Source organism: Nilaparvata lugens, chromosome 3, assembly GCF_014356525.2.
Source record: "Nilaparvata lugens isolate BPH chromosome 3, ASM1435652v1, whole genome shotgun sequence".
Lineage (NCBI taxonomy): Eukaryota > Metazoa > Arthropoda > Insecta > Hemiptera > Delphacidae > Nilaparvata > Nilaparvata lugens.
In genome coordinates, this window is record NC_052506.1 from 24,825,182 (window position 1) to 24,853,177 (window position 27,996).

The window sequence follows — 27,996 nt, forward strand, 5'->3', positions numbered from 1 at the left end:
GTATCTTCCTGAGCCGTGGAAGATAGAATAATATTGGTTCTTTAACGCCGCTGAACTTACTCTTGACCAGTACTTTGAAACTGTACCGATGCATTGATTACCACACTCACATAAATAATAATCATAGCAAACATTTTTCATTGGCGTTAAGTCATGTTTAGCAATATCAAGATGCATCAGTTATCCAAATCAATGACCATCCGGTATTAATACCGTTAACAATTCACAATACCATTCCTTTCACAGTTTACTATCACAACATTCAAAGTTAAGACTTTTCCAAATTTTTATCAAACTGAAATGCTTCTTCAACAGTTATCCGAATTGATAACGTTGGTAACAATCCACAATACCATTCCTTACACTTCATATACTATCACAACATTCAAATTTTTGCAACTTTTTTACAACATACAAAAATGATAATACTCCTATTCTGATGACACTCCTATTTTTGACCGCTAGGAGTAAAATACATTTTACAAGTACAGTTGGTTATACACCAAATACGGATCACATTCAACAATAATAATCGTATAGTATTATATTTTAGCACAAGTGGAATATCAGTAATACACTGTACTTGAAAACCGTAACCACACGACTATTTTAAAGTGTCCGACAAAAAATAAAGAATTGACAATATGTATCTTATTTTTCCTTTATAAAATAAAATATTAGTAGGCAATGAACCACTAAAGGTACTTTTTTAATGCTGTTGTTAACTTTGGCAAGTTTAAGATTATTTACATTATTTTCAATTTGTATAATAGCATTTGCATAAACAGCCTTGTTTCCAACACTAGCAATACTATTAGCTTTAATAATAATATGAATGTAAACAAATATGATAAATAGAATGTAGTGATCTACATTCAGAAGAATATATATATATATAGAATGTAGTGATCTACATTCCGGTATAATTCTATGACGAGTTGTTAATGGAAATCTTACTGAATCACAAACGCCCATGCATAGCTAGCTTAGTTCTGCATTATACTATTCGACGCGCACTAGACAAATCCATTGAAACACAAAAATGCGTAGCTGATTGAATCATGAGACCATCATAGAAAAAGCTTGTTAAACAAGAAACTATGTTTTCAAAACAAATAAATGTGATAGTTATACAAGCAGCGGTAGCACATACAAGGATACAATACATATATCAGGTTCATTTCTAGTAAAACCCTGGCAACACTGTGTTCGTTCACTTCTCTACACAAGCCACAATAAAAATGTACACACACTGGCTAAAAAAAATCAGTACTTTTCGACAATCAGTTGGTTTAAGTTGAAGAGCTAACTCCATCCCTCACCACGGCAAGAAATCAGTTGTATTTACAGAATAAAATACTATTGTATCTTACATAGCCGTTATTCTTACAACATCTATACTGCAAATAGTTATTCGACGTCATTTTAGCACAATAATGAACGCGTATATATTATAACAATAACAGAGAACGTCCCAAACAAAACAATGGATATGAATTTGCTAGTGTGACTCATAAAGATTCAAGCATGTGTAGGTACTGTATATTTACATAATTTTAAACATGTATGAGTAGTGATAGTGTGATTGGTATGATTTGAATGCTGACCATGTCTCTTCAGAATATTATTGGCGAGTTAGATCGGCTAATTCCTATACAAAGCTTCAACAAGATTACCATAAGGCCGATAATTGAGAACAAATCCTAGAAAGTATATGCACAAGTTTCACAGATCCGATCCTACAAGTTACAAAGCATCAACACAAGTATCTTCTCTGCATTATGTCCTTGTCTACTTTCCAAATCCTCTTAAAATTATTCCAATTTAATCACTCATCGATTTAAAAATTGCTTTTACACTATCAACATTTAATCAGATTTTACATATTTCAACTATTTTTCTCGATGAATATTAAAAAATTACCTTCCTCATTCTTTCATGTATTCTTCCCCTCTTTCCTCTGAATCGATTAATTTGAAATTATGATAGGCCTGACTTGATGTTTTTTGTAGATCTCTCAAAACTGGACAAATTCTATTCTTTTTTGAAGCCGCTTCACTTCTGAAAATTAGAGCCATTCTTCTGTCTAGAAACCAGTTCACTTAGAGCCGTTATTCTATCAATAAAATAGTTAACTTCTGTTAATTAAAGCCAATATTCTCACCAGGAAATGGTTCACTTCTCTCAATTAGAGCCGTTATAAAATCCATTCCCACTCTGTTCGTTCACTTCAAAACATTCTAATCTTTCGACTGAAAGCAGTTATACTCTCTAGAAAACTGTTCATTTCTGTAAATTAGAGCCATTGAAAGTAAAAGGTTCACTTCATATATTAGTCTTAACACAAACATATTTCGAAACAACTCATTTTCATTTGTGTTAATTAGGGCCGCTATACTTTCTAACGAAACTGTACACTTGATTACATATTACATCATATTCACTCATGTCAATCAGAGACACTCTCTAGAAAACGTTTACTCCAATTCATTATAAATTTGGTTAATTAGAGCAATATTGCTATCTCTATAAAACGGTTCACTTCAAATCATGTTCAGATATTCTCTTGAAAACCTCAATTCTGATTAATTAAACGTAGCAAACGTTAAACCCAATTCATGCTCACTTTGTTGAGTTGGCGCAATATTGTTACCTCTAGAAAACTGTTCACTTCAAATGATGTTCAGAGATTCTTTAGAAAATTTTAACTATGATGAATTAGATTCATTACCAACCTTAAAAAACGGTTCAATACAGACCATGTTCACTCAAAGAGTCATTCACCTCTTACACACTCTATTAAAGACGTTCTCTAGAAAACCTCAACACTGATGAATTAGATTCATTACCAACTTAAGCTGACAATTCAATACAGATCATGATTACTCAAAAGACATAACTTTTACCCACCCTATTATTGAAGAAATTCTCTAGAAAATGTCAAATACAATAATTTATGACCACTTTCTTAAGAAATATTTTTATATCTAGAGAATGTCAACTTCAATATTCATGATCGCTTTGGTGAGTTAGAACACTATTCTCATTAACCTGCTTCCCACCCTATTAGAGACATTCTCGAAACCTCAACTCTGATGAATTGGATTCATTACCAACTTAAGCAGAAAACTTCCTCTAGGAACGTCATCTCTAGCAAACAATTAGCTTCCAATCATATTCACTCAGAGGTCATTAACCTCTTACTCTCCCTATTGGAGACTTTCTCTAAAAAACCTCAACTCTGATGAATTAGATTCATTACCAATCTAAGCAAAAATACAGATGATCTTCTCTCAGAGTCATCAAATTTTTACTCTCCCTATTCTCTGAAGAACATCAACTCCAATTCATTATCACTTTGACGAATTAGAGCAACATTGTTATCTATACCGAACGGTTCACTTTGAATCATGTTCTCTCAAAGAGTCATTAACCTCCTGCCCATCCTATTAGAGACATTCTTAACCTCCACCCTTTTAGAGACATTCTCTAGAGAATGTCAACTGCAATTCATCATCACTTTGGAGAGTTAGAAAACTATTGTTATCTCTAGAGAACGTAAACTCCAATTCACGACCACTTTGGTGAGTTATGTAGAACACACTATCCTTATCGAACACGATCACTCCACTTTGAGTTCGTTGGGAGGAGCCGCAGCAACGTTGGCGTTGGCGTTGACTAGACTAGCACTTATCGTTTGCGAATGCGTTTGCGTCGGCTGGTGGTTAGGAGTCGGGCCGATGAGTGGCGCCACACATGCCGCATGCGATGCCGCACAGGTGACAGGCGCGCAGCGGCGGATAACACCACAAACAGGGCACCAGCAGCGACAACAGCGCCAGCGCCAACCAGCGACGGCCGCACGCGCCCGCGTCTCCGTCGCAGTCACAGTCGCAAGGGTGCGCGGCCGTAGCGCCCCTCCCTCCACCAGCGCCTCTGCCCTCGGGGTACACCAGGCAGCAGCGTGCGCACGCGATGCACGCCACGCGGTCGATCGTCTCGCGAATCGGGTCCGGCGCGTATCGGCAAGCGCCCTACAACATAGCAAATCAACATAAATATAATTCTACAGCACGAAATAGACGCTCAATACTATTTTACAATATAGTACATACTCACTTTTCTTTTTAGGACTACTGAAATTATTGAAACAGGGTAAACATGGGTTAGGGAAGGGTTAGTTTCCTGCTTTCGAATGGCAATATTCTTTATTATTTGATAATTATAGAATTAAATATATTGTACTGGATCCACTGGACTTTCTGAAAGCAACAGACTGATTCTTGTTCAATTGAGATCGATGAAGTGGATGTCACTAAAGTATAATAGGCCTTCATAAACTGCTCAACTAATGCGGCCCGTAGACGCTCGATATTATTATACAATATAGTACCTACTTATAACATCAGGCGATACATCTGTAATAAACACTTAGATATTGATGTTATATGTAAGTACTATTATTGAAAAACAATTATAGTTTTCAAGCACCCTTTCATTTCATCACAACAAAACTAGTTTCAACTCCTAAATTGCACTTCAAGTCTGCTGAAGAGTTGAAACTCGTTGTGTTGTGATAAAACGAAAGGTTGCTTGATAACTTTTATTGTTTTCAATATAGTACTTACATCACTATCTACGTGTTTATTACAGTGGTATCGCCTGATGTTATAAGTAGGTACTATAGTCTATATTGCACAATAATATTGAGAGTCTATGGACCGCTTTAGTGGAGCAGTTTATTAAGACCTATTATACTTTGGTGACATCCACTTCATCGATCTCAATTGAACAAGAATCAGTCTGTTGCTTTCAGAAAGTCCAGTGAATACAGTACCATATATTTAATTCTAGAAGCACAATTTGTGAAGCACAACGGTTGTTTGTGAAGTCCAACTTACATTTATTTTCTAGTCATATTAATTTCCACTCTCATTACACGGAATCGATTAAACATCCGAAATGAATTATACTATAATATTATAGATCAAGTCGTACTAGTTTTAAGGTCTGGGCAATCAGATTTTATAACCACCTACCATTAGATATTAGAGAATTAGAAGGAATACAAACAGAACATAAAAAAGTTCCTGTTGAAGAAATGTGTTTTTTTATTGAAATTGAATCAAATCATTTATTTCGCCATTTAAAAAAACAATCACAAATAAAGAGCAAATCAAATATGATGAACAATAATAATACAAAATCAAAATCATAAATATCTCTTTACGTATTATATATGGCATCACCAGCAAAAGAATAAACTATTTAAAAAAAAATCCTCATCATTGAGTCATTTCTGAGAATGAAGAAAAGAGAAAAGTAAATAAATTATAAGGGATACAATGAATTTTAATTTAAATAAGGTTTTCTATTGAAGTGGAATAGTTTGCAATTATCCAATTTTTTATATCATTACTGGTATCTCTAGTTATATGTGTTAAATTAAAAGGTAATACATTTATAAACTTGCTGCTTAAATATATCAACTGTCTCTTAACTAGTGTAAATTTTGCAGAATAAACTTCGTATTTATTGATAGTATTTGGTCTAAAATTGTAATGAGACTCATTTATCATAAAAAAATTGTCTATACTTAATAATATATTTTGTTAAATTTTTCAAGTAGAGTTATCTCAAAGTCAAAACGTTAAATTCGTGAAATACTAGATTAGTTGAATAAAGTCTATGTTTATTTAATATTGTTCTAATAATAAATTTTTGGGTGATGAATAAATTATTTACATGAGTGTCAAAAGCTCCACCCCAGATTACTATCCCATATTCCAAAATGTTTTATAGTTTAGAACAGTATTTTTGCATTAGATTGGACAGTATAGAATGATGTGATAATTTTTTATGTTTAGAGTTAAGTTGTGTGATTTTTATGTATATTGACAGTGTCTGTACAATATTTTATAAAATGTGTCTGGGGCAATAAATGAAATTTGAATTCGAATTATCATATAATACAGAATATTGCCATTTGAAAGCAGAAATCTAACTCTTACCTAACCTAACCTTCAACTAACTTCTCCCTAACCTATTATCACTAATCCATAACCAGTGTGAAACGGTGTAGCTGAGCTGACTGAATTAGCCTGCAACAAAAACTTGATGCCGTGAAACTTGATGACTGAGTTGCTCAACCGATTTCCCATTTGTTACAGAATCTCAAGAATAGTCAAAATGGGTGCTTGATGAATTGAAATAGCTGACCATCCCTATTTTTTGGATTTAAATAAAATTTATTTGATCTAGTTAGCTTTTTATTCTAATGATTGAGCTATATCATTGAAGAGGAAATGTATTGAGTTGACATGTCGAGGTGTGTTACCTTGAGATTGGTGTCGCTAGTATATATCTGCTGACAGTGCCGGCAGCGGCGACTGCGTTTCGGCGGCATGTGCGGCTGCGTCGGCTGGATGACGCTGGCCTTCTTGGCGTCGTGGTGATGCTGGTCGAACACCGACACCGGATACGTGTAGTCGTGGCCGGTCAGCTGCACGTACGAGTACGACTCGTCACCGGGGGCGGGCGCCAGGGACGACAGCGAGTGCGGGGGCGGCAGCGGCGGTGGGGGCGGCAGGTGGTGGTGCGGAGGCGGCACGGGTGCGTGGTGACGGCCCGACGACGAGTCGGACGACGAACGCGAGTCGCCGCGTTCCACTGGCAAGTTCAGCGTCTGCAAACCAAATCCAATTATCAAACAATTTATTCAATCAACTTCAAATACAATATCAAAATATACATCAATTTCAACAATCACATTCACTCAACTTCAAATAAAACATCGATATTGTACAGTGTTTATAAATAAAATATCGGGGCACCGAGCTTCGCTCGTTATTTAATTATTGATAAACAGAACACAATTCTTCAAAATGATTGGGGAAGGACTAACAGGCACAGCCCAAAACTGTTTCTTCCCTGAATTTTGATTTAAACACTTTGATTTGAATAGTCCAGAAAGTAGGTTATGTTCCATACACTTGAATTCAGGTCCAATTTTCAGTCCAAATATTTTAAAACAGAAAAGTTCTAATTTAGATTGTTTACAAACCAAATTGAATATCAAAATAACACTCACTAATCACTTAAAACCGTAAAATAATTATTAACTCTGAATATTATTATACTCTAATTTAGAAAGATATACAATGTCATGTCAACAAATCAGATTATTTTGATCAAGTCTATTAAAATGTATAGATATTTCTTGTGAGATAAGCTGATTGATTACACAGCTGATCTCCCACACAGGCCCACGCATCTTCTGTTATCGACAGACGACGAAATATCATATGTTTTTCCAAGGATGAATAATTATTATCCTTTTCATGTCCTTCAGCAAGTTTTCCCAAGGATGAGACCTAGTGCAATCGAATTTTTATATCATAAACCTACTATGTTCGAAACTTCGTGAAAATTGTTAGAGCCGTTTTCGAGATCTGTTGGACATACTTAACTAGATAACCATATACAGGAATTGCTCGCTTAATATACAATTTACAAATGTTTTTGTAAGACAGTAAATTTGTTTTGAAAATCGTTAATAATTAACAAATTCTTGAATCAACTTCAATACAAAATCAAAATATACATAATTTATTTTAAGTGTCCTACATTGTTTATAAATTGAAGAGTATCACAATAGAAGGGAGAAGAGTTAGGTCCAAGCCACACGAGGCGTTTTTCCAGTCGGCACAATAGGACAAGAAGCTCACTCGATACGCCAACCCAATTAGCCAAACGAAGAGCTCCTGTCCTGTCGTGCCAACTGATAAAACGCCTCGTGTGGTTTGGCCCTTAGGCTGGTCACTAATGTAACGTTTCTCATGTCCGATTCGTTGGCCATTAATGTAAAGTTTAAACATGTCCGATACTACGTATCAAGGTAAGTAACTACGAATCGCAAATGTGAAACGTTACATTAGAGGCCAGACTAAATGTGAATTGCTACATATCAGTCAGTAGCTGTGAACGAGTCCAGTACAGTGGAAATATTATTCACATTAGTTCTAATGCGACTGACTATTCGGTCCGGCCGAACAAGTGTGACTATTAGTTCAATCAGAACTTATGGAAATATTCTTACGGTACCGGGAACGTTTACTGATACTGATATGTGGTAAATTTGGTTGGACCTTATTCACAAACAGAACTCACTGGTATTCAAACTGATGCTTTCATTCCACAACAAAAAAATAAGAATTAATTGGAAATTGAAATTTATTCATCGCACTGACAATTTACAAACAAAAATGAATGAACTCAACAAATCAGTACAGTAATTTTGAATAAATAATAAACTAAAATACATAATGAAATATTATCTTCTAATTCTATTTATATAAATGAAAATAATTCAAAACTAACAAAAACAATATGTAAAGTCAGAGCTATGACTAAGGTACTTCATGAGCTATTAGCTATTAAGCTGTTAGTGGTTTTGTGTTTTGTTTCAGTTTTGTATATGTCTGGACTTTTTAACATCAAAATAAACTTTATTCCGAAGTGAAAAGTGTAAATTTAAAGTATTGTGCTTACTATAACCTTAGTGTCCGATTTCCCATTAGGGAACTTTGGACTATATACGGCGAGGTGGAACTACCCTTGGGTCTCCCCACCATTCAAAGCCATACGCTAATAATAATAATAATAATAATAATAATATTAAGCTTAGCTATTATCTTATTTATAATAAGAGATGTATGTCTATCAATACCAAAATCAAACATTATAACGCAGTAATCAAGCCAACAATGTTGTATGCCAGCGAGACCCTAACACTTAGCAGAAAAACAGATACTGAAAATTTGAAAAAAGAAGAAAGGAAGATAATTAGAAAAATACTTGGACCAAGAAAGACCGAAGATGGTTATAGACTACAGAAAACAGCCAAAGTTGAAGAATACTCTAACATAGAAGCAGACATCAGGAAAAGGCGCCTTAAATTTTATGGTCACATAATGAGGCTTCCAGATCACAGACTTACAAAAAGAATAGTAACATATGTAGCAACCCTTAGTAATGGAGGTGCATGGATGAAAAACGTCAAGAAGGACTTAATACTTGCTAACATTAACAATGATGAAATATACAACAGGAACAGTTTCAGAGAAAAGGTTGAAAAATGGGAAGTTAAACCAGAGATGACTGTGCCAAGAGTGGGAACAAAATGGAGTGAAGCAAGGAAAGCGGAGTTCTCACTGAAAATGAAAAACTGGTGGATTGATAAAAAGAACAAGAAAAACAAAAAATGAACCAAATTTTGCTCAGCGTCTTCCATCTGGGAGCTTGACGGCTAATAATAATAATAATAATAAGCTATTAGCCGAGTTACCTAATCTTAAAATTAAACTATTTTGACCTTTGCAAGAGACAGAAGCCTCAATGAAATTTGTTTCAACAGAAACTTTTTGTCTATTTACAGAAAACGAATTGAAAGGATTGAACATTACGGAAGTTATTTGTAGAAACCAAAAAGTATAATACAATTCTAGGAAAATAGATTAAGAAGAATTCGAGAATATATACATTTATATGAACTAGAGAAATAATGAAATAATGGAAAAATAAATAAAAATCCTGGGAAAGAAAAATTGTTAGAACCGTAGGAAGCAATTACATTAATAAAAACTTTATTTTTATTTTCCAAAATACAACATTATTAGGAATATGTTAAATAATATAATATATAATATTAATATAAAACATATTATGACTTCAGAATATTTGATACTATTTTCGCTAATGCTGCATAAAAGTTGTTGAGCTCACCATGAAAACATCATCGTCTCCAACATCGTCTGGAAGAGGATGAAATTTTTGAGGTGGAAGAGTCACGGCCAGACCTGAAAATAGAAAACAAAATTAATAATGTTCATAGTCACTGTGAAATGTTAACATTATTACACTGCCTAGTGATATTTTAAATGAACTAAAAGAGAATAATTGCCTTGCAATAAGTTGCAGGAGTCAGTGACATGAATTCGATTGGTAACAAATTTGTGTTAAAATAAAACGACTGCAGATCAATATTATTATTCTTCTTGATACTCAACTTCAACGTCAAGATTGAAGTACGATTTTGGCAAATATGTTTAATAGTTTGATAAACAAATCAAGTCGACAGAAATAATCAGTAGTTAAAAGACCAAAATTCAATGCGAAGTTAAATCTAATTCAGCTTTCTGTGAAAACAATAGACCTAGTATTACTGAAACATTATTGAGTAATGAGTATTTAACAAATAACTGAAATACTATGAAAAAGTTGATTATTACGTCACTGTTCTTTTAAAAATATCAATAATAATAATAAAGAATATATATATAGGTATATAATATTGAAATCATACTTCACAAACTCAAATAAATCATAAAAAACTGACTGTAGACAATAAAATAATAAAACAAATTAATGGATATCAATTACAGCTTATTGAAACGAAACAGTACAACATTTATTCACAACACATTCCATAGATAACAAAAACAATTACTACCAGGAAATTTTACAAGAGATATTCAAATAGAATAGCCGGTTGAATAGCCATTCAACAACTGTAGAAGAAAGTAGATGAATAGCCAGAAAAAGGGAGAGAGAAAAATATGAAGGAATTGAGGAGGGATGAAGGGTACACACAAAACAATACATTTACAAGCTTATTGGAGCAATAAAAACAGTTCCAAGTTCATTATTAAACCGGAGAAATATATAATCAGCAATAACCAGTATGTTAAAATGTGAGTTAAACTTTATGACTCATATATAATAATAAATTTTGTAGGCCGGAATCTAAAAAAAATTGTAGATTTGAATTATTGTATTGAATATTGGAGGAGTAAAGGTGAACTATTCATAAAACGAATCTTTACTTATATAATCATTGTACAGTTGAGGAGAAAAGTTAAAGGGTTGCATCATTAGCTGAATTTGAACGGTTTAAAGAAATAGTTTGAAACCTTTTTATTGTCAAAATATTTGTACAACCCATATAGAATTAATTAAACAGTCAGTATGGAGAAAAGAGACTCAACAATATTTACATAAATTATTGTTAATCCTTTTTTCTATATTCATCTGTTTATTTGCACAAATAACAATATAAATAACATTAGAAGAGCAATAATAAGGCAAAACTTGTGCTTTTTTTCTCCCGAATTCAGGTAATGCCGTATGACACAGTTCATAATAAGTTTTCACTCATAATTTTCAATCTACTTAAAATAAACTCAACAAAATTTGTTTTAAAAATTGAATCTGAGAACAAATAACGTTTCATGATTCTTGAATACTGAAAACCAGTAACGAAAAAAGATTTGTCCAGTACAAGGAACCATTTTTATCAAACCTGAGACACAAAATAAAATAACAACACCAATTAAAACACATGAATCATCAAACATTACTTTGAGGGTAGTTTCAAACATAGCAGTGGATACAATCATTCTCTGGATGATGCTCAATGAATGAATGAACAAACTCAAACAATCAACAAAAATAGACAACCAAAAAAAGTAGGAGAACAATGGAACAACAAATTGTTGAGAAGCCTTTGAATGAAAACGATAAAAATGTCAAACAAGGAGAAAAATATTCAGATGACTGAAAGAAGAACAGCAGACAATGAGATAAATACAATTTGATGCATCTTACGAATTTTCCCTTTTCCAAGTCCGATAGAGAGAGAGAGTGAGCGACAACTTATCTTGTTCCTCAGACAACAATGTGTACCATACAAAGTGTTGGGTTTCTAATACAAAACAAAATAACGGTAGATTTGAGGAAATAGTGCAAAAAGTACAAAATTTAAATTCTATAACCACTGAATCTGGTGAATTTTTTTTCAGAATATCATTTAATGTTAGAGTTACTTAGCTCTAGTATCTCCAAGAAACTAGAGAACTAAATTCTCCAACTAAATAATATTACTTTTTTACCAAACTGAAATTTAGTTAAATCATAGAATTATAACCTGTAAGTAATTAAATCAAGTTTTAAGATCATTGATATAATTTCGTTCATAAACCAAGAGTTTATTTTCGTTCAAAACTCTTGGTCTTAAACAAAAAACAACTTTTATTGCATACAACTTTTCTAAACCATGCAAAATATAGCTTGAGAAGAATTACTGCAATTATTATTGATGATTTGGAAGCTGGAAAATGATAATCATGCATCAGTACCCAGTTGAGTGCGAATGAGGGAGCTCTTACTCTGTATCTACTTTAAAGTAGCAGTGACCTCAAGTTGACTCTCTATTAGGAGTGTTTTCCACTCACAGTTGACTTCCACCAAGGCTAATAGTTCATGTGAGGGATATGATGAAATCAAACTAAAACCAGGAATTGAACTTCAGACTAATCTAACTTGACGAGTTTGCATTATAAGCTATATTATGGGCATTAACAAACTATGGAAGTGAATGGTTGGGAGAAAGACAACAGGCTTAACCCAAATACTGTTTCTCAAAAGAATATTGTTCATGCAGATATTATCATAAGAGAGTGGAATCGTGTTTTGAAACATGGTTCTACTGAGACAAACATCAAGTCTAAGGGATTTATCTGACAAAGTTGAAATTTTGCTCCATTTCTTAAAGTAGGTATCCAATAATAATAGCATCTTGATATTAGATAAAACTTTGAAACTGATATGATACTAATATTTCAAATACATCTATTTAGTTCAAAATCAAAAAATTATCATCATCTGTAAGAATTTTGCTTATGGTCAGAATCTTTTAGGTGGACATGGAGATGACAGTTTGTCTGGATGAGTAATCATTTTGGATAGTTTATAATGAGGTGTTTCAACATTATTGTAACTATAAAATAAACATTTTTGAGGATCAGATGCAAAAATTGCTTACATGACTTTCCGAAAAACTCAGGACTTTGGAAAAATTTGGGTTTGGATAAATATTTCTTAATGGATTCTGTTGAAGAATTAGATGATGTTCAAAATATTGGATACTATTCTATAACAGATACTGTTATAGATTAAGCACACACATTTTATGATAGTGTTTAATGCATAGAATAAGTGTCAAGCCAGAAAAGAATCAAGTATCGGGTACAGTTCAAGTATTGAATTGAATTCAGTTGAAGTATTGAATACTGTAAAAATATTGGTAGATTCCAAACCATAAATATGTTGACAAATGATAACAGAAAGGTATATTGTTTTCAAACATCAAAGACAGATGCTAGTCGAAAATAAAAACCAATGCCAACCTAAATGAAGAGCACATATTTATCAACAAAAAAAAGGATAACAATTATGATATATTGATAGATATTTGATGTGACATCATTACAGTTTATTAGCCGTACGGACTGACGAATAATGAGTAATTGTCAGTAATAACTCACGTAATCTGTCCTTTGTTACGCCCGCGGGATAGAAAGCTGGTTCATTGAAATATTCTGTTTTCGGAAACAGATTTATCCAGTTCCTGACAATACGTAGTTCTAGACGTTTCCTGAAATACGTCATATACGAGTTCAGTTCCAGCTATACCAACTAATCAACTAGAGTTCATCTTAAACTGATGAGATGGCCAGATGATTGGGAGTCCTAAACTCTTCACCTTGCAAGTTTCAAAAGGCAAACAAAACTCTCGTTCAAGAGACATTAGTTTCATCTTTGTTTGTTTGATTATTTATTGAAGATTGAATTTGGTGGACATTAATACAACTAATCAAGGAGTGGAGCCTAAATGAGTATACCGTTTCTCATTTTCTCAACTTTAAGGAGGATAATATAAATAAATGAATGATGATCCATAAATGACCAACAAGACTGAAGTTGCATTAGGAAGCAATATCCGATATCCTACCAAGATAACCCATGAGTTTCACAGTTAGAAGGAACAATAGGAACACAATTAGAATACTTCTAGATGTTGAAGGCTACTTATCAAAATATTAGAGGAAATTCAAGCTCTAATGGGAAATTATGAGGATGTTTTATTACCGAGACAAACTTTAAAATTTAGTAGTTCACAAATTTACTAATTGTATATCTCTTTACTGTATAGGGCTACTTGTAATATAAATAAAAATCTCAGTACCCTTTTTGAATTATTTTATCACAACATGTTTCAACATTGATGCCATTTTGAAGACTTGAATGTTGAAACATGTTGTGATAAAATAATTTAAAAGGGTACTGAGATTTTTATTTTTCTTTATATTTACTAATTGTTGTATAAAATCGTTCAAGTTTGATGTCAAGTTAGCTGAGAATAAAACAAGTTGGACGTTCTTTGGTATAGTAGTTATTTGACAAAATGTGCTAAGATCTAGATTACTCAATTATTAAGAAGGAAGGTTGCCACCCTGATTTTAGTGGAATAATATAAAAATGATCAATACCTCAAAGTACCCAAAATATCTTAAAAGTACCCAAAATTCAGAGATCTAATCTTGAATAATCTGTCTCATTACTCATGAATATTTCGTGGGCCGTCCTAAGAAGACATCGAAATGAGTTATTATTTTGATAAGTAGGCTACTACAATATCCCAAGAAATAATATTCAAGGGATTAAGGACCACTCAATATTAATTGAGAATTCACTTTATAATGACAAAAACAAATGTTCAAGTGCTCGAAATTGTCAACTACCGTACTAAAACTAAAGGTTGGCATGTTTGGAAAAATTGTATGCATTTACTTCTTTACTGATATGTAGATTTCTCAAATTCAAATTATAATACCTAGTATATGACAAAACGGATTATTAATACACATCGTTGAAGCTAACAATAAAATCTACTAATTGTCCATTTGGTACATTGCATGTGTCTACTACCTGCAACATCAATATTCAACCAATGAAAATTAGATTATTCCAACAGCCTATATTATATTGGACACCTATCTACAAAAAATATTCTGTTTTCTTAAGAACTTGATAACTAAGAGATAATAGGTAGCTCTGTAGAGTGCTAAAAATGATAGAAATTTAATTTATTGTTATCTGTCATAAAATAACAATTACTTGTGTAATTTTCTATAAATAACAAAAACGTAATAGCTCTGTAAAAACTATTAATTACTAAATGATTTCATCAATTACTTTGAAGAGAATGATTTTTTTAGAAATAAATGAGAGCTATAACCAAGACTAGTTTAATTCAAGAAATATTTGTTTAAAAATACAGTACCTAATAATTATAGAATAAGAATATTTTTCTGTTATTGATATTGTTGATATTATTTTTAAATTTATAATTCCAATAGCCAGGAGTGATTTGGAGCCTTTCTCCAACCCTCTATTACAATAATGTTCGCAACATTGGACAATCTTAATTTCCATAAATATTATTTGAACATATTAAATTGTATGCTAATTATAATACCTCATAATAATGTTCAATTCTTTCATCAAAATAGATCAGGTATTTTGTTCAATTATGTTTGAATAGAGAATAATCATCTTCCATCAATGTAGTTCTGTATTTTTCTTTTTAAATAAATTGAATTTTACTGTAATGCAAATAAATTCTATCCAATATCCCTTAAAAATAGTAAAAATTTAATTATTGGAATATTTTGTCCAAAAGTTTCAGTAAACTCCACCTAATACAGACTATTTTCAGTTCATCTTAATTTGAATTTCCAATTAAGAAATTACTGAGATTGCAAATTTATAGGTACTGGCTTTTAAAAAGTGATTGTCTCATAAATGAATAAATGAACTCACCATTAAACCAGTCCAGAGCAGATAGCATGTGAAATTGAAAGTAAACTTTTAGATTTTCCATCCATAAACAAAAATTGATAATGTAAGTGATTGAAAATTATATTATTTATCCATTTTATAACCCAATATATATACAATTTATAAGAGTAATTGGGAAGTAACAACAGGCCTAGCCCAAACCTATTCCACCCTAAATTTTGACAATTAAATGTTCCAAAAATATATAATTAATTGAGAAATGAGCATCTCATTTATAGATAACATTACTATTATTTACAGAGAAAAGAAACAATTGACAAAAGAAGCTTCAAAGGGAAATGGGAATCTATTTTAAGAGGAAATAATAGATAAAATTTATGAAGTCGAAGTTAATTTGAGATGGAATTGAAAATATTGAGACTAGCAGGTAACCCGTACTCCGCAAGGGTCTAATTAAAAACTTGACAAACTGGAAACTTGACGTTATGAAGTCTTGAAGAATTCAAAATAGGTCTATAACCATTTAGTCCAGACAATGAATGCTCAAAAAAGGGTATAGAGGGAAATGTTTGAAAGACAATTTTTTACCCCACAGTTCTGTTAAGGGTAGTAAGGAGGTAAACATATCAAAAGTCCCCACCCCTACCCCCTGTGCTAATAAGGGGGTGGGGTGGTTTAGAGGTACCATTTTTTGGTTTCTCGCATAAAACTCAAAAACTATGTATCCTAGGGACTTGAATGACATATAACAAATTAAAGCTTACATAATTTCCTACAATATTCATTCTACAACTTCCTTTATATCTCCTCTAGTTTTTGAGATATCAGCTCTTGAAAGTGTGACATTTTTTAAAAGAAACGTTTGCCACCAACTTTTTTCTATTTTTGCTCATATAACTTTTTGAAAATCGATCGGAGAAATCCATGTTGATTATGAGCTTATGGAGCATTAGATTCTCTTCAATTTTATATATAATTTCACACTTTTACGAATTTCCCTACACCTTTTGCAGCAGCTTTAGTGTTGAGTGTGAAATCTCCATTTTTGCAACAATAGACCAATTGACAAAGGAATTTGGAGGAAATGTTCTGAACCTTTCCTTGACTGGACTAATTAATAATCTATATGCAAAATTTCAAGTTAATCAGTCCAGTAGTTCAGACGTGATGAGGCGTCATTCGTAAATTTCCTATCCCGTACGTGTATAAGCCAATTCTTTCCTTTACTATATTATAGATTGACTATGACATTTTTGATTAGAGGTTGACAATCATCTGTATCCACATAGAACCGTAACCCTGTCTATAGTGGTTTCACTACATGCCACGATACCTTATAACTAAATATTCTTCAACAATAACACCACCATTAATAAGCCATATATACTTTAATACATAATACCATTTATTTTTTTTATTAATTTATTCCTTGAAAAAGCATTACAATAGTTCACAATTTAGAAATATAACAACAAAATGAATCAATAGGAAATACAAATAAACATAAGGAACTACTTCCCCAAAAGAGCAAGCTCGAGCTTGGGGAAGGAGCAGCCGTACTTTGACTACTTACTTATTATTAATTAACATTACAGTATATACATTAACAACTAAAATCAAATCCTTTCAATAAACAAGATAAATCAGTGATGCTATAATAGATCAATATATTTACATACAATATGTGTTAGAATGCAACAAATTTGTAAATTATAATAATGACCTGATATTGCCTAGCCCAGTGTATAACATGATATAAGATGTGGTACAAAATGAAATCTATTCAATTGGAATAATTACTATACTAATGTAATCCAGAAATTCTCGTCACTATCCCAGCCATGAGAGCTAACCAGATACTTTTTCAAATGTAGTCCAAAGTTTTTTTGGGCGAGTAAACCTCTCAAATTACTTGGAAGAATATTAAAAAATAATGGAGATAAATATATGAAGCTACGCTGACCAGCAGTAGTCAATAATCTAGGAACAACCAGACCTGACTCCTCCCGTCTTGTAATAGCACAATCCGTTCTATTAATGAAATGAAAAAGTGATAGCTTCTTATAATATAATATGATGTGTTTCAGGTATATCTGTCTAATCGGTAGAACTGAAAATTCCAAAAAAGCCAATCTTGTTGAATACATTCTATTCTTTTTCAGAATAATTTTTAATATTAAATTTTGTATTGTTTTTACTGGTTTTAGAACATTTGTATATGCACAACCCCAACCCACAATACCATATTGGAGCAATGACTGTGCCAGTGCATAATACACTATCTTCATGACTTTCATAGGCAAAACAGAACGTAATTTCACAAATAAATAAATAAGTTTTCTAGATCGTGTAGTAAGCTGCGACAAATGTACATCCCACTTTAAATGCTGATCAACCATTACTCCAAGATATCTGATACTGCTAACCTTCTCTATTTTATTACAATTAACTGAACACCCTAAATCTACATGACTAAGACAATTTGGAGAATGCAAAACAAGTGACATATTAACTGGCTGATTCTGTATATTCAAGGAAAAAGAGATGTATTTTGTTTTGGACAAATTCAGAGTCAGTTTTCTTCTATCAAGCCATTTTTTTACTTCTCCCAGTCCCCTAGCAGCTGAGTCATATGTGCTAGCCCAGTTTTCTTCATGAAAAATTAAAACTGCATCGTCTGCAAATGACAATATTTTCCCATTGATTAAATTAAGGTTACAAAAGTCATTAATATAGATCAGGAAGAGGCAAGGTCCAAAAATACTTAAATACTTAAAAATACCATAAATACTTAATACATTAAAAGCCATATACCACAATTTATTCACCCCAAAGCTGGTCTATTTTAAAACTGATACAGCCTAAGCGGACAACCTTTAAAATCAATGAACCTTGCGAAAGACGATAGCTTCAAAGTAGCCTACTGTCTAAACAGTTATGACTCACTAAATTCCGAGGAGTTGAGTTCCACAGTACACTATTGAACAAAATTAAAAAGAGTAAAAAGCTTCTCGAAAAAGAAGCGAATAGAAGACTAATATAAAGTGCAACAAACATAAAGTGAATGGAATACCGTACTTAATTTCTCAAGACATTCATTGAAATTTGGTAGCAGTGCAAACGTAGAAACTAATATTTTGAATCACACAGTGAAATAATCCGTAAGCATTACCAAAAAAACATAACAATAACCAGAATTTTTGAAAGATTTTTTTACAGATTTTTTCAAGTTTAATTTGGTTTTCTATAAAAAAAGTTATAAATAATAGAGAAGTGGTAATGGTAATAAGCTTCTCCCGATTCCCATATTTGTGCGAGATACTTCCAAGTCCAAAGCCAATTTTAAACTATTAAACTGACACAATCAATTAAATCAATCAGTTTTAAACAAGTTTTAAATCAAGACTCTATGCTAAGAAGAATAAACAGATATTTAATTTTCTAATGACTATTTCATATCCAATTTAAACTGATAAAATGGAATCGATTAGTTTAGTTCCATACAAGTACTAAATAAATCCTTTTATTCTATGTGAAAAATTTGAGTTTTTACTTATTTAAAACTTTTTTAGAAAAATTAATTTTTGTTGGTACTTGAATTGTATTATTTGTGAGTTGAATAATAATAATCACTAATATTTCAGTACATTAATTGGTATATTTGTATAGTTGGTACTTGAATTGTATTATTTGTGAGTTGAATAATAATAATCACTAATATTTCAGTACATTAATTGGTATATTTGTAAATACGATAGTTTATACGACTAAAAATAAAAAAATTATCTAAAAATAAAACTCGTAGGTTTCATTGAGAAAGGAACAACAGGCACAGGCAAAAACTATTTCTCTCCCGGATTAGATATAATGTACCAAAATTTAAGTTATTTGTTTGCTTTATAATTGAGTTAAAGAATAATATTATTAATGCTCATTTGAGATCAGAGAATAGCGGTCTCTGTATACCCCAACATGACTAACTTAAGATCAGCAGTAAATTACATGCTGTGGTTCACATGCATAAGTGAATATTACGGAATTATTGGTTAAGTAAATAAATCAGTTAGATCAAGTCCAGGACGGGGAGAGCATTCAATTTCAAACCATTCAAAAGGATAATTCAGAGAAATAATTGGATTTTTGTAAACAGTAGATCATACAAGTGATTAGGTTAGATAGAGTGGTTGAGTGACTCAAACTAAACGCATGTATATTCGAAAGATATCAATAGAAAATGGGAAACTTTAGATACATTAATTTGTACAGAAACAGTGAGATACAGATAAATAAGCTTAGAACCAGCTGATGAAAAGTGAAATGCACGTGAGCGTGGCGCAGAGTCTGTATCCACCTTAGAATAAATTTTCATATACAAGTACTATGATGGGACATCAATTTGGTCAAAATAATGTTTACAGTACCTGTCATTAGTTCTGCAATTCTTTAATAAAGGGTAGCAACCAATATTATAATCTCTATTGATGGAAACCCCATTTAAAAATCAAATACATGCGTTCTTCATATTACTATTTTCATATTATCTTACCAATACGATCAATAATAAATTCTCAACAATAATAAAGCTTGATCAATGGTAAGGTCCTAAGGTCTGGATTAGCACCTGATCAATTTTGTGACCTAAACGACTCATGTTTTTATGCAGCCGTGACCGACGACTTACCGAGTCAATCTTAAATATGGGAGTGGTCCAAGATGAATATCAACTTCATTATTGCGCATCGAAATTTAATAGAATTTAAGCTGGCTTTAACTTTCAGAGATGATTTTTATCGGGTTTATCTAGTTTTTAACCTTATCAAGTTATCGACTGATAATTTGACATCTTGTGGAGCTGGATACCCCAAGATTGATTGATTATATGCCTTCATTGGGGCGGAGTTAGGACTCCAGGTTCTCTCTGCCACACAACCCTCTACACACAAGACGTATGTGCAAACGGGCCGTAGTGTGTTTTTAGTGTAAATTCATTTATAGTGTAATACAGTTCATAGTGTAATTCATTTATTGTGGACAATAAACAAAAATTAGGTAATGAAAATGTGTCTAACCGTCGAGCAGTTCCTCAACAGCCGTCCGCACGCCCTTGTCGAAAGCGCGGGCGTCGGCCGCCGTCTGGAAGGTCAGCCCGAACTTCTTATCGCCCGTCTTCCAGTGGTGAAACGTCGGCATCACCTTATTATACTCAAAATCCTTTTTAATTACACAGCTCAACACTACCTTCAACAGATAGAACGCAAAAATTCAAGGTAATGCGTTATCATGAAAAGCGTGTTGTGCACAGAAACATACATACTATGTCAACAATCACAAGTAAAACAAAAGAACTAAAAATAATAATAATCTTTATCAATGAAAAAACAAAATTTTGTTGGTCTAGCCGATACTGCTTGTTTTTCATATTGGTTTCTAGTTTATGCGGAATTTACAGCCCCTAGTAAGATCTATATGAAACTTCATTTCAAAGCCTTTAGCGTTTAGCTCCAAAACCTTTCATGTCAAATCACATCTGAGAAACATAAATAAAACGCAAGACTATCATTGCTTGATCTGTTGGTTATTTTTTTTATTCTTATGGCTTTTTATCGGCAGAGATATCTGCCATGATCCTTTAGGATGTTCTGAATCTGTTGGTTACCACAGTAATACTAGACTATCAATGTTCAATATGCAAGCTCATAATATATAGAGAGGTTTGTGCTAGCCTCTCAATTTTATCGCCTTATAGAATTAATCCATCCATCTTCAAATTTACTTGAATGAAAATATAAAAAAGAAATATTCAATACGAAATAAGAATAACACGGTTAGGTTAACAAGAATAACATAGGTTAGGTTAGATGAAATAAATTTCACAGAATATGACTGTTATCTATTTTTTAATAAACAAAATTGAAGATTCTTTTAAAAAACCTTTTGGACTGGTACCACACTGTCAAAGAAGTTACCTATTTCTCATGGGTTTTAACTAAACTTTTTTGGGAGATATTGTAGAATAGAATAGAACACTTTCTATTTCACTTGCTCGAAAATACAAAATGAAAATATATTATAAAGCAATACGAAAAACTATATAACTCTATAGAAAACTACTCTATAAAACGGCATTAACTACTCTTAATTTTGATATCATGTATGTTTAATAAAGGACTTGAAACACTATCAATTGATATATTTTTAAACCTTTGATCGAAATTTTCAGTCTAATGGGAGCATACGCTAATATGGTACTGAAATTACTGACTGATCGGTGATAATTTGTTATTTATTATTGATTAATGAACTTTATTTTACAATGATAATTTACCAGCTGATTTAACTTCTTGTCTGATCGGGGATTAGTAAATTATTAGATTAGCAATTATTACAAGAGCTAACCAGATGGTTCAACTAAATGTTTATTTCCAGTCATTAGAATAGGTTTGGCTAGTTGAGAGAACGTGTGGTTGACTGCACTGTCGGTTAGTGCCAAAACGATTGCACGAGCAACATTCAACACAATTTGCCTTATAGTCCAGGCAATGAATGCTCAAAAGAGGGTATAGAAGGAAAAGTTTGGAAGACAATTTTTGACCCCGCAGTTCTGTTTAGGGTAGTAAGGAGGTAACGAAGCATAACGGAAGTTCCCACCCTTGCCGCTTGTGCTAAGGTGGGGGTGGTTCAAAGGTACAATTTTTTTGTTTCTCGCATATAACTCGAAAACTATGTATCTTACGGACATAACTGTTATATACAAAATTAAAGCTTACTACATAATTTCCTACAATATTCATCTCACAACTTTTTCTATATATTTCCTAGTTTTCGAGATATCTGCTCTTGAAGGTGTGAAATTTTTGAAAAAAAAAAACACGTTTACCTCCAATTTTTTTCTAATTCTGCTCTTATAACTTTTCGAAAATCGATGGGAAATATCCATGCTGATTATGAGCTCATAGAGCATTAAATTTTCTTCAATTTGCTGTCTAATTTTACACTTTTACGCATTTCCCTACAACTGTTGCAGCAGCTTTAGTGTTGAGTGTGAAATCTCCAGTTTTTCAAAAATAGACCAATTTACAAATTGAATTCGGAGGGAATTTTTTGTACACAATTTTTGACTTTGTAGCTTTGTTGAGAATAGTTAGGAGGAGAACATATCAAAAGTCCCCATCCCTAACTCATGTGCTAAAGGGATGAGGGTGGTTTAAAAGTTGCATTTTCAGCTTCTTTCTTCCGCTCTCAAATCTTGAGAACAATGCGTTCAATCGACATAACTAACTAATCAAAAATGAAGCTTGATAAATTCTCTACAAGTTTTTCAGTGGATTATTGTGATATTCTCAACAGTTCCCAAGATATTCGCTCTTGAAGGTGTGCAATTGTTTGAAAGACAGATTTTTATGTAATTTGTTGCTTTAACAGGGCTTATAACTCTCCAACAATGCATCGTAAAAATGAATGAGTTTGTAGAGCATTGAATTCTCTTTGAAATGATGTATTACTTCACTATTCCAAGTTTTCATTTCATTGTTATGGCAACTTTAATGTAGGGGGTGAAATTTTCAATATTGCAACTAGTGTCAACTCAGCGGTTCCACACCTTCAACAGAGGGAATAAAGATGCGCACTTTTGCTATGTTTATCTACCAACTAGTCCAAATAAATAAGCCGCATAGTAAAAAATTGTGTCACAGACACCCGCTTCAAATTTCATTGTCAAATGTTTAATTGTTGTAGCATTGAAAATTTCACCCCTACATTAAAGTTGCTATAACAATAAAATTAAAACTTGGAATAATCAAATAATACATCATTTCGAAGATAATTAATTGCTCCTACAATAAGCATTCATTTTTACGATGCATTGTTGAATAATTATAAAAAGGTTGCATAAAAACCTGTTATTTGAACAATTGCACACCTTCAAGAGCGGAAATGTCGGGAACTGTTGAGAATATCACAAAAATCCACTAAACAAAACGTGTAGAGAATTTATCAAGCTTCATTTTTGAATCGTTAGTTATGTCGGTTGAACGCATTGTTCTCAAGATATGAGCGCGGAAGCAAAAAGCCGGAAAATGCAACTTTTAAACCACCTTCATCCTCATAATAAGCATGGATATTTCTCATCGATTTTTGAAAATTTATAAGAGCAAAAATAGAAAAAAATTGTAGGCAAACGTGTATTTTTTCAATGTCACACTTTCAAGAGCGGATATCTCGAAAACTAGAAAATATACAGAAAATGTTGTGAGATCAATATTATAAGCTTTAATTTTGTAGGCTATAGGTTATAATAGTTATGTGCGTAAGATACATAGTTTCCGAGTTATGTGCGAGAAACCAAAAAATGGTACCTTTGAACCACCCCCACCCCCTTAGCACTTAGAGGTGGGGACTTTTGATACGTTTACCTCCTTACTACCCTGAACAGAACTGCAGGGTCAATTGCAGGTTTGTATTCCAAACTTTTCCCTCTATAACCTTTCCTTGACTGGACTATTAGTAAGAAACAACTTATACGAGAAAAGTTGAACGATTCAAATTACTGTTTGTGCATAAATGAATGAATATGTATTGTGATATATTATGAATAAATGTGATAAATGGTGAATGAGTATTGAATAGAAAATTCAACTTACTGACGTGTCGGCAATTCGCTTGCCGAATATGAGATACTCGTGCTTGGTGTCTGTATCAGTTGGATGAACTATGCGCTTGCGCACTGACACATTGGACAGCCCCCCTCCCCCCATCGGCACCCACCCCCCCGTGCTGTCATCGCGAGTCATCACCTGTGCGCGAACTCGAACCAAGTAGATTCCACTGCAAAACAACACCACAATCAATTTTATTCACTAAATTGATATAGTAACATAAGAAAGTATTAGTGTACTACAGTGCACATATATTAAATAATGAGTACAGTCCACTGCAAACCACACAACCATGATGAATCATCTTTAGGGTGTGATCACATTGAATGCGTATATGTGAAAGTACACGACAGGACATGCATGAGCCAAAAAAGTCTGGAATGAATATTATTGAAACACATTGTGACTTGTCTGTAGCTTAAATAAATTTATATGATTTATGCACTGATTTGAGTTTATCAAGATAAGCCCACCTTGTGTGGGACTGTCCCTCCCTGTGTTAAGAGCCCAGTTGACTGAACCTCCATGAGCGACGATGCCATTCCTCTAATGCCAAGGCATCCTATTGAAGTGAGGTCCACTTTAAAATGGCAGCATTTGATTGAAATTGGTGTTGTAATCCTTGTCTATCATTCGACAAAGCAGATAGAGCTATTCTTTTCTAGCTCCATATCGTATTCCAGCAATGTAGAAATAGAATTAATCTATTAATTTTTAATCTCAATTCTAAAAATACATGATTCAATAATTGAAAGGTATATTTCTTGAGGAATAAAATATAATTGATTATTTTAAACAAGAATGAGCAGTTAGCCGTGGTGGGACAAAATCCTGTTAAATTTTAATCACGAGTGATTTCCACGAGAACCAGAGAAGGCTTTTCTGATTGGGTATTGGGATTAAAAGTTAACAGGCTCTCGTGCAACCGGCCCTTAATATGAGATCAGATATACCGATATCAGCATTCTATCCTCTATAGAATACAGTGGCAAGGCAAACAATCGGCAATGCTGTTCTCCTATCTTTCTCCACTGCCATTATAACGTGGACCTCACAATAAAGGTGACGGTATGGTAGTATTGAATTTGAGTAGTTATGATCCTAAAAATATTCAAGTTAATAATACATGTGATAGTTATCTATATTGATTGAAGGATCGCATTCTTTGCAGTATCAAATATTGTTATTTTAAGTTATTTTATTGATGTTATTATTAAAATATTGAGATACTGGTTTCAGTTGTTATACCTTTAGTAAATTGTCAATATTTCAATAAATTTATGGTTGTCAACTTCGAGTCTCTTGCGGGTTATAGGTGTTGTGGATAAATAATATGAATTTTCGTTCTGGTAAATAACAGGAAAGAGGCATAAGAAAAGTAATATAATTCACAGCCATACTGTTTAGAAGCCTTTACTTCCACTAAGTCTTGAGGGGTTGCAACTTATTTGATCTGATGTGCTGGTTTCATCATGGGCTATTGGCAGTTTTCAAGACACTAAGTATTGTCCTTTGTTCATTTTCACCAACCGTTGGTTCTCATCTAGAGGACGATAATTCTGAATTTGGATAATATGCCGGCCGTCTATCGGTAAGTGTAAAAACGGTAATTGACCGATACTCAAAATATTGTCTTCCGAATGGTCGTTTTAACTTACAGATTCATCGACGACGGGACGGGGCAGCAAGCTCTCAGATTGGCTGATTTGTTTAACGTATCGAGAATCAGCCAATCAAAAAGCTTCAAGGAAAAGTGCAAACGGCCATTGACTAATTCTCAGCCAATTACAGGAAATAATTCGGCCAAAAATCGGTGGGTGAACGATCATTGACGGAATTGTCAATTTTTGGAGAAACTGACTTCTACTTGCTTCTATTCTAATTAATTTCGAATAATTGTTCCAATTTAAAAAGCTTGGCCATGAAGTCAATTTTTGGACAAACTGACTTCTACTTGCTTCTATTCTAATTAATTTCGAATAATTGTTTCAATTTAAAAAGCTTGGCCATGAAGTCAATGTTGACTTTTATCAAACCTTACTTTACCTTGAGAAATACAGTTGGCCTACCCATTGATTGACAATAAATAAGTATGACCTACTTTCTGGCAATATAAACAAGAAAGTCATAATGTGGGTTTTTAGAAATCCTAGATTGTAGGCCTACTAATTCTACTAACGATAATTCAGTCATTTTGTTAGGTTAGGTTTCTTGATGCTCCAGTTTTTAAGAATCATTGGTCTTATCTTTCTCTTTAATCATACTGTAGACTGAGAGTTGTATCACAGATTTCATGATGATAGATTTTAAAATCAAAGAATTCAATACCTAATTCATCCTACAAGATGGGTGACACTCAATTCATTTTTGTATACTAGCCTACACCTATACAGTACTAGTTTGCCAAACGAAAATGAAAGATCAATAGCTGATAAGCAAATATAGTTTGGAATTGGGGATGCATGGAGCAACATGAGTTTGGTATTGGTATGAAGAATCAAAAAGATAAGAACTTATAACCTATATATTTTTATTAAAGGCGAATTCACTAGGGGTAACGAAATGATTAATGCCAAACCACCTAATATCATTATTTCACACAGAGAAGAATTCTTCAATTGATAAACAATCAATTTGATATTATTTTTGAAAATAGAATAGAAACAAATAAGCTATGATTGACAAGACTACAGCTGGTACATTACCAAAAATACCCAACCATAACATGATCTGATTAGGCCAACATAACGCAATGGAATGGCAATACCAAGACACGAGTATTGATCATTAAAATATTTTAAAGATTAGAATTTGGAAATGATGAGAATTATCGATGATAAAAGCCCTAGTGACCTCAGTAAAAAGTAGGCTAGGCTAGTGAGCTTCCCACACCATCAACCCCTCACCATAGGCTAAGACCCAATTTCAATAAAGTTACGCCCATACAATAACAAATGACAAATTTATCAAATAATCACTCGTACTTACTCTTCAAAAGCCTCTGTCATTGTTCACAAGGTAAAGAAACTTATTTATGCCCCATTTTACTCTTTTTACCACCATTTTCGAGGCATATAAAATACATGGACCACGACTTGCCAAGGCAGGAAGTAAGCCGACATGCGCGTTCATTCGTTCGGAGAGCGCATGACTGTTCAGCCTACGGATTCAATGGAATAAAAAATTGTGCATCGATTCATAAAAAAGCTTCTTGAAATTCATTTCAAAATTAAGTTGTCTGCTCAGATAAGAACTTAGTAAGATCAAGCATAGCTTACAAACCGATTCTACAAAGGGTTTGTTTCTGTTTTCAAATGAAAAGTGAGAAGGTATACCTTTACTAATTTGAAAGAGTAGTCTACAGCAATTTGTTATTGTCTAGTTTGGATTTTACTTTTTCATTACATTTTCAATCTCTTTAGAGGGTGTAAATTTATCAAGTAAATAATGCTATGACCTTAAACATTTTAAATGAAAATATAGATAAAATGAATATGCTACAATATGATTGTACATCTCTTGCGTGCAGTTTGTGTTTGCTAGGCCCAATATCTAGCAAAATATGAATGACAAATAGGCTTTGCTATCACTTTGTCTAGCCGATTCCTCACTGTTCATTCAGTATTACAAGGATGAAGTA

At 32.8% G+C, this 27,996-nt stretch overlaps 1 protein-coding gene across 6 annotated transcripts; it reads right to left on the reverse strand.

The window, feature by feature from the left end:
* Positions 1-37: 37 nt before the first annotated feature.
* On the reverse strand, positions 38-27,976 carry LOC111049524 (sprouty-related, EVH1 domain-containing protein 1). 6 transcript variants are annotated; one of them, XM_039423365.1, is made up of 7 exons: positions 27,345-27,974; positions 24,342-24,525; positions 20,769-20,943; positions 13,383-13,481; positions 9,784-9,857; positions 6,338-6,685; positions 38-4,034 (listed from the first exon to the last, which is right to left on the reverse strand). In XM_039423365.1, the coding sequence occupies exons 1-7, from the start codon at positions 27,362-27,364 to the stop codon at positions 3,726-3,728; spliced, it is 1,209 nt and encodes a 402-aa protein (XP_039279299.1). In that variant the 5' UTR covers positions 27,365-27,974; the 3' UTR covers positions 38-3,725. The 6 variants fall into 6 exon arrangements, with proteins under 6 accessions (XP_039279299.1, XP_039279301.1, XP_039279300.1 ...); XM_039423367.1 differs by having other exon boundaries at positions 20,769-20,937; positions 27,345-27,970; XM_039423366.1 differs by having other exon boundaries at positions 20,769-20,940; positions 27,345-27,970.
* Positions 27,977-27,996: the final 20 nt, after the last annotated feature.